The sequence below is a fragment of the Montipora capricornis genome, chromosome 5 (genome assembly GCF_036669925.1).
Source record: "Montipora capricornis isolate CH-2021 chromosome 5, ASM3666992v2, whole genome shotgun sequence".
Lineage (NCBI taxonomy): Eukaryota > Metazoa > Cnidaria > Anthozoa > Scleractinia > Acroporidae > Montipora > Montipora capricornis.
In genome coordinates, this window is record NC_090887.1 from 4,012,394 (window position 1) to 4,019,893 (window position 7,500).

General features: G+C 38.9%; 2 protein-coding genes across 4 annotated transcripts in view; both read right to left on the minus strand.

The window, feature by feature from the left end:
* The window catches only part of LOC138049172 (uncharacterized), a 10,207-nt gene extending 9,311 nt beyond the window's left edge, over positions 1 to 896 (minus strand). The window contains exon 1 of the mRNA XM_068895346.1: positions 775 to 896. The gene's annotated coding sequence lies outside the window, so the exon portion shown is untranslated. The remainder of the gene's footprint in view (positions 1 to 774) is intronic.
* A 2,438-nt stretch (positions 897 to 3,334) lies between these two features.
* The window catches only part of LOC138049171 (uncharacterized), a 14,189-nt gene continuing 10,023 nt past the window's right edge, over positions 3,335 to 7,500 (minus strand). For all 3 annotated transcript variants that reach the window (XM_068895345.1, XM_068895342.1, XM_068895343.1), the window contains exon 2: positions 3,335 to 7,500. This exon is cut by the window's right edge and continues 97 nt beyond it. In XM_068895345.1, coding sequence (XP_068751446.1) covers positions 6,255 to 7,500 — 1,246 coding nt within the window. In that variant the 3' untranslated portion in view covers positions 3,335 to 6,254.

The following is a 7,500-nucleotide window of genomic DNA, read 5'->3' on the forward strand; positions in this document are numbered from 1 at the left end:
CTCATATCAAAACCAAAAAAGCCTTTTTTCATGATCATAGAAACCAAAAATGATACTTTTAGTCATTAAATGAGCCATATCTGTCGTCGATTATTTGGGCGTCCACTTGCCGTACCATAAAGATTAAATTAAAAACCGAAAGTTTGAGGAAGGTAAAGCTATTTGTTTGCCCTTCAAAATGTTGCACAGTCATTGTTTGGAAGGCAAACAAACAGTGTGTAGAGGTATTTTTGAAAGTGGCCAAATTTAAACTCAAAGGAAGCTTCCTCCGTTTCGCTTCGATTAAGGTGCGGAGAAACGTTTTCGAAGGACTTCATGGGGAAAATTGAAGGGAAATAATTTGCATGAGGAGTAATTGCATCTTAAAGTTCAGGTCATCATGCCACTATGAAGATACACTATAAACATAAAGATACAAGCGTATATCATTTACGAATCACAATAAATTGGAAGCTGAAGTTTCTTTGTAATCGGTATTGAACCTCAATGCTGAAATGATCTGAAATAGTGTACCATTATTTTGGCCTGGTATTATTCTGTTAATACCGACAGATGCACAGTGAAGAAATTGAGCATGTATGTAAAATACACCACCTCAAGGGCGGAGGCTATTTGGCTATAGCCATTGCAGAGCTTGCTGTTGACTTGATTGGAAATCATGTAGTCCGCAAACTACAAACCACTCCTGTACAAAACGTTGCATAAACTATAACGACTTAGGGTTCATAAATTCAAAGTTGTTATTTCAATAACGGACGATCTAAGGAATTTTACCTTCAAGATGTTTTCAGTCCTCTACCTCAAAGCTTGAAAGTGATGTCGATAGGATGTTGTAAAATGGAGTGAGACCTTTTCTGAGTACCCGAGGATTCACCAAGCCATTGTGTGGTAACCGGTTTATGCCGGATAAGTCAAGAAAAATTTTTCCAAGAAAAAGTTAACTTCCTGTCATTTGACAATCACGAGATTTCAATAAAAGCTCTATTGAAATGATATATATAATTAATTCATCTAAATTCTGAAATATATTAACGATTCATGAGGATGACAGCAAGTCAGATAACCGGTATACCTAATACATAATTTAATCTCAATTATACAACCATTGTCAAGATGTTGATGAAAGACCATCAAAGAAGAAAGTTGAAATACAGGGAAGAGACCTGATCAAAGAAGAAAAAGGAAAGAAATTAAAGGAACTTTATTCAAGTATCTAGTCGTTCTATTGCTGGAGCACCAATTGGGGACCCTGTAAGGCTGAAGTTGACAATTAACGCAAATGAGGTCAAATGTTGGTTTTTGAGTGTAGAAATTCAGCTTTACGAACGTCTGTGAGCACCACAAGTCTTAAATGCAACTTCAAATTTAATTTCTACCGAACGCTTAAGAGAACTCCGTTACAGATCGATCGGTTACAAAAGAGCGCAAACTAGTAAGTAGAAACTGAATATATAATGCGGAGATAAAAACCCGTTTATCCACTTCGTATCCTGTCATAGAATGTTCTAGAAACATTATGTAATATTCTAATTGGGACCTTAAAATAAACAGACAGTCATAACAAAGTACTCGGTGTAGAGCGTGTCTGTTCCAGCACGAGTGTTTCTTCCTCCACAGTGAGGAGAGGGGAAACCGGAGTACAAGGAGAAAACCTCTCGGTGCAGAATGGAGAACCAACAAACTCAACCCACATATGATTAATCTGTCCAATTTATGTACACTGCAATGAACCAAGAGAAAATAAGGACGTATATTACCATTTATGAGGTACCCTTTCCTTTTTTTAGCAAATCAATGAGTATTTTGCATGACTCTTATTAACCTCGTTCCCAGAACCTCTCCCTTGGCTTCTGGGCTAGAAGCCAAGGAAGGGCGAGGTCCTGGGAACGAGGTTTGACTCTTATGACAGCTTTGGATCCCCACCCCTTGATGATGCTTCCGTACCTATTTGATAAATCCAACTAAAATTGCAAATCAGACAACAGTACGTCTTGAAAAAGAAATCGACCTGTCAACGCTTTCTAAAACTTACGTTTTACACTAGTTCCTTCAGTCAACCCTTTCCAGAATTTAGGAAGAAGTTTTTCCCGCTAAAAGTATCATGTTTTCCCTGACGTTGAGATAGCTTTGTTTTGATTTGTTTTACAACAGTGGGCGTGTTGAGTCTCCCAAGGAAGATTGGCTTTTACAGCACTGGGCGTGCTGCATCTCCCAAGGGAGATTGGCTTTTACAACAGTGGGCGTGCTGAATCTCCCATACTTGGCCTAGGAATCAACCTTTCCCGAGTAGATTTATTTCCTGATTTATTTGATAGAACGCCTTCCTTAGAAGACTCAGCGTGCCTACTGCTGTAACAGCCAATCTCCCTTGGGAGATTCACCACGCCCATTGTTGCAAAAGCCAATTTTCTTTGGGAGATAGATGCTCTCCTTGATGAGCTTCTGGTCATACAAGAGATTTATTAAAAATGAAAAAAAAACAGAAGTATAAGCAAAATCAATGCAGCGCTTTAATGCTCCTAACACCCTTTCGCTTTATTCATAGTCGTATAAGTATGATTGCTCCAAGAGAGGTCCTTTTGAAATATAGACACCAACTGGTCTTTAACACTGTCTGTATCTCTTGGGATTCCCCCAGAGTTGGATTTGGTTTGTTAGTAATTTATCTTGTGAGTGTGTTATCCGTGTTCTCCTTCTCGTTCCCAGAGCTGCGATCCTTTTGGCCAGCGCCGCGGTTCCGCGGCTGCCATGCTAACACGCCCAATGCGCAAAGCCTTATTCAAGTCCGCTTGAAGAAGTTGGGTGTCTTTTTGTTGGATCAACTATTTCTTTTCATAAAATTATTAGGATAGTACGCGTACTCTCATTGGTCAATAGCTGTGTTTAGATGGGAGTATGTAAACACGGCTGTGATATCACCCGAATTTTGATTGGTTATGTGTTAACCGACGCGCGTTTTGAGTGGCTGGTAGAAAATATGAGCGTGTATCAAGAAAATCTGTTTCAACCAAGAAGTAAAAAGAAGAACCAGCATTTTCCTTCATTTGTCGAATTATTTTTGAGAAATATTTTATAAAAGCAACAAAGGACCTTTTTCCGTGTTTACATAGCCTCATCTAAACACTCGGGGAGCTGGGAGAATTCTCCCAATTCCCCCTCGTGTTTAGATGAGGCTATGTGAACACGGAAAAAGTCCTCTATTGCTTAATTACAACAGGGGAACTGTATTCATCGTTAAGAAAAAGTCCAGGGGTGTGAGACCAGAAACTCCTATTATATGGACATCTCTGATCTTTTATAGGCGTGACCCGAAAAAACTGCCAGAGTATCTTAACCCAGTAACAAACTGCATTTATTTTTAATTAAACTTTATAAAAAATTACAGGCTATTATTGAATCAAATCGTACTCTAAAGCTATAGTTATTCTCGCCCTATAACTTTGGCTATGAGGCGATAAAAGTGCAAAAAGTTTCCACCCTTTTGACAATAATTATTAAGAGTCCCCATCAAACTGAATAGGAGTCTATTGCTGTGGCGACCTCTATGGCTACAAATACTTTGTCCACTGAAGTACTTAAGGAGTGTTCCTGACTTCTAACTTAAAGGCTAACATATTTAACGTTAAAATCACTTCATACTATTCTATCACAGCACAATTACAATAGTTTAGATACTTAATACAACTACCTCAGTTTTCAGTACATGCTACAAGATGGTTACTGGATTTAGTTGCAATTATTAATCAGTCGTAATACATGGTTCAACAACGTTGGCGGAATTGTAGAAATATTTTAACCTCAATCTGGTTTGACATTTTCATCTCCAAGTTTAGGCATTTCCGTTGCGAGCAAATGTAGCAAACCTTCTTCAAAGTTACGTAAGGGATCACAAGCAACACGTTGCTGCGAAAGGGCTGCAAAGTACCTCCGCTTAGAGTTACTTGTTGTATCCTGTATAATTTTAATCAATTGTTTCTAATCCTTTTCAATGAACTTCCCGAGGTAATTGGTCCAAATTTAGCTGCCATTTGCATATATACGACAATACCTTCAACATTATCTCATATGTACTCTTTACACCACTAGTGATCGAGAAAAATTTCTATAACGATTTGAAAAACTATCTATGTGGTGCTAATGCTGTAAAGACTATGTCGGCACGTGCACTCCTTATTTCTGGTAAAAAGCTGCAGTCACAGCTACTGAAGTAACAATGATCTTGTAAAGGTTAGCATCCAGCAAGTCTCATCTTATATAAGTTACTTAGCCTAACGTTGGACAGCAGTAAGATGTCATTTAGGGACCATATTTCTAAGGAAGGGGTCAGGTAGCCGTGTCGCCATGTTATCTTTTTAATACCTATGTCACAAAACCAAAGGCCGCTCAATGTCACCGTCCCTTTTTTTTTTTACAAAACGAAAATTTCGCTGTCACTACGAAGTTTCTAAAGAAAGTAGTTTACTGTCGATTTGGAAAGGATTAAACTAGGAATAGCGACCAAAAGAGATACCAAATGAATTTAACGTTTCGTTTACGAATTAAAATGATGGAAGAGTCGAAGCTCAAGTTGATCCAATGTATATGATCTTTTTCTGCATATTTGCATATAGCATTACGTTTAAGTCAGTTAGAGTAGTACGGTTTCACAAACGTGCACGAAAACTGCTTTGTGTCTTTTAGCAACCATTTTTCTCCGCATAAGCGGCTATAAGTCTTGGTACGGGAATGAACTACTTTTTCAACCTCTTCGGAACACTAGTAACGTTCAAGGAAGATAGCGTTGCCAAGTGGCCGAGAAACCGCACTGTATGTTTTTTAGGTCTTTGAAGGAAAATGATATTATCGCTGTCGTTTGTAACGTTCATAGTGTCGCTGTCACGTTTGAGCTGCTCATTCCAGTAAGAAAGTCTCGCGTCGCCAATTTTCATGCTCATGTCGTTTTCACTCCTTAGAAGGCATCACTAATGTCAAAGCTCACCCAAAGAATCTTTTTTCTTAGGAAAATTAAGAAATATTTTTTCAAAAACATAACAAAGGAACGCGTGCTTACCGCTATCCCCTCATGAGGCCTGTTGTAACCGTGTCGAGCAACAATGGTATAATAATGGTATACAATGGTATAATAATGGTATACCCAAGCTTCAAGGAATGCCGCCCAAGTGACATTCAGAACTGATATGTACTCTAGAACAATTAAAAACCTCAATCGACTACAAAAGATCCTTCTTAGGATGAAATTAAAATCAGTAAGTTTATTCTAATTCGTCAAAGAGCTTAATTGCTGATGCCCACCTTATATCAGAAATATGATTGAAACAAATAACTCTGCTCGTGAAAGGGAGATAAGGCATAGTGATCCAATTCAGTATGTCCCAAATTCAAACAGGTTAAAGATGGAGCTAACTCTTTGGAAAATGTGGTGTAACATTTTGGGGCAGTGTCCCACATGATATTAACTTAAGATCTTCTTATTTGAGGAAGTAAGTACCTAAGGAACACTACATTAACTCTTATGCTGGCATTGATAATTTTGAAGTGATTATATAATTAGTTTCGATACTTATTGTCTTCGCAAGCCATAATGTTTTTGTAGTGTTAATTAATTTGTATCCACGTGATGAGACGGCCATGTTGGTGTACAAAACAATAGAAAATGGCCCCACAAGTTTTGCATAACAAATGACTCAAAATCCCAAAAGATATTTTACTGCATTGTTCGGTACACCAATATGGCCGCCGTGACGTCATAGGCAAACCATCAATACGTGAACTTATTATATACTCAACAAAATATCGCGTTTCTTATTAATCAATGCCGAATTCAGAAATTGGAAACAAAGCAATGGAATGATTTTGAATAGTATACAACAAATAAGAAATCGTATGAGCTTTCTAGTGCATTTCGTGATGTATGGTTACTCGTGATGTCTCTAAAGTTTTCAAATTGCACTCACCTACGTGCAATTTTGAGAACTTTCAAAACAGCACTCGTGCTCATAAAGTACAACGAAATGCACTCTCGTTCATATCGATTTCCTATACTTAAGTGTATTTATGTCTTATGTTATCCATTACAATGATCAATGATTTGTGTATGTTTCATTAAATTTTAGTTTCGTTAGTTTTTTTTTTTTTAGGATTTGAACTTTCTGTTCAGTGTTATCCCCATCAAAGGATTATGCGATTCAAACGCATAAAAATCTTCGTTGAAGTTTCAAAATGGCACAAGAAGAAGTTATCAAGCTGTGTCTGATTTAAGACTGGGATGGTCTTTTTCCTAGTTTCAGATTTTTTCCAGCAGCGTGTATCTTACCAGACAGCTCATCTTGGAAATTTGCCGCAGTTGGTGGTAGCATCTTGACATCAGTTGTTCCGACCTTCACCGTTTCACTGAATTCAGATGGAACCGCAACTGTTGCCATCTGTTTCCAGTTGATTGACTTTCCGCATCCAAATTGTGGTCTAGAACTTCTCTCAGATTTCACGGTCTTGTGGCTGACCTTGGTGATGCGAAGACGACCATCAAGCCATCTAAATGAGAAGGTGCCCAGTTGTGCGTATGATGGGTCCCTGAGGTCGTTGACATTGTTGGGTCGATTTCCACAGGTTGTATCGCCTTCACAACCTTCCACCTTGGTCCAAATGAGACCACAGTGTGGACATTTGCGCAATTCAGATACTCCATGCTCACTCTGGTATCCGAGACATTCCGTTCGGATATCGTAGAGAACCATGCGAAGTTGATTCACCATGTTAGCAACGTGACCAGCTTCATTGGCTGCACCATCACCTTCAAATGTAAAGTTGTTGGTCTTGGACATCCTTTTCTGGGCTTCAACGATCTCATCTGTCATGTAAGCCTGGAACTCAAAAACAAGGTCAACCAAATCCTTACCACTGAATGCTTTTCTTTCCTCATCAAAAGCCCTCTTTTTGTCTGAAAACTTTTTAACTTCATCGCTGGTGGACTTTAGAATCTTTCGATGGTTGTTGTGGATTTTGAAAAGCTTAAAGAAGTTTTCACCATTCACTGTCAAGTTATACTTCTGAGTGCAAGTCTTTAGTATACTTTTCTTTAGCGTCTCTCGGTTTGTGTTAATCCAAGAAAAGACAACGGTATCGATACCAAGCTCATTATCTATTATAGGTGTGAAGTCCTTTTCTGTCCAGTCCACCATATCCATATGCGTGACGAGAACCCCAACCACGTCCATAGGCAGCTCCAGAAAACGATCTGCATACTTGCGAGCATTGTCCACCACAGAATCAATGCGAGTCTCAGCTTTAACAACAATGAATATTCTCGAGACAGGTGCAAAATTGAGTGCGCTGGCAATCTCAACGTTGTGCTCCAATTTCTCTTTCAACGCGTTGCTGCCTGGTGTGTCGGCCACGATCAGGCTGCCGTCGGGGGCCCAGAAAACATCAGAGGTCCTCGTAAAACTCTCGGTCGCATCTGAACTCCTGCCTTTTTCTCCCGTCAGTTTTTCTAATATAGTG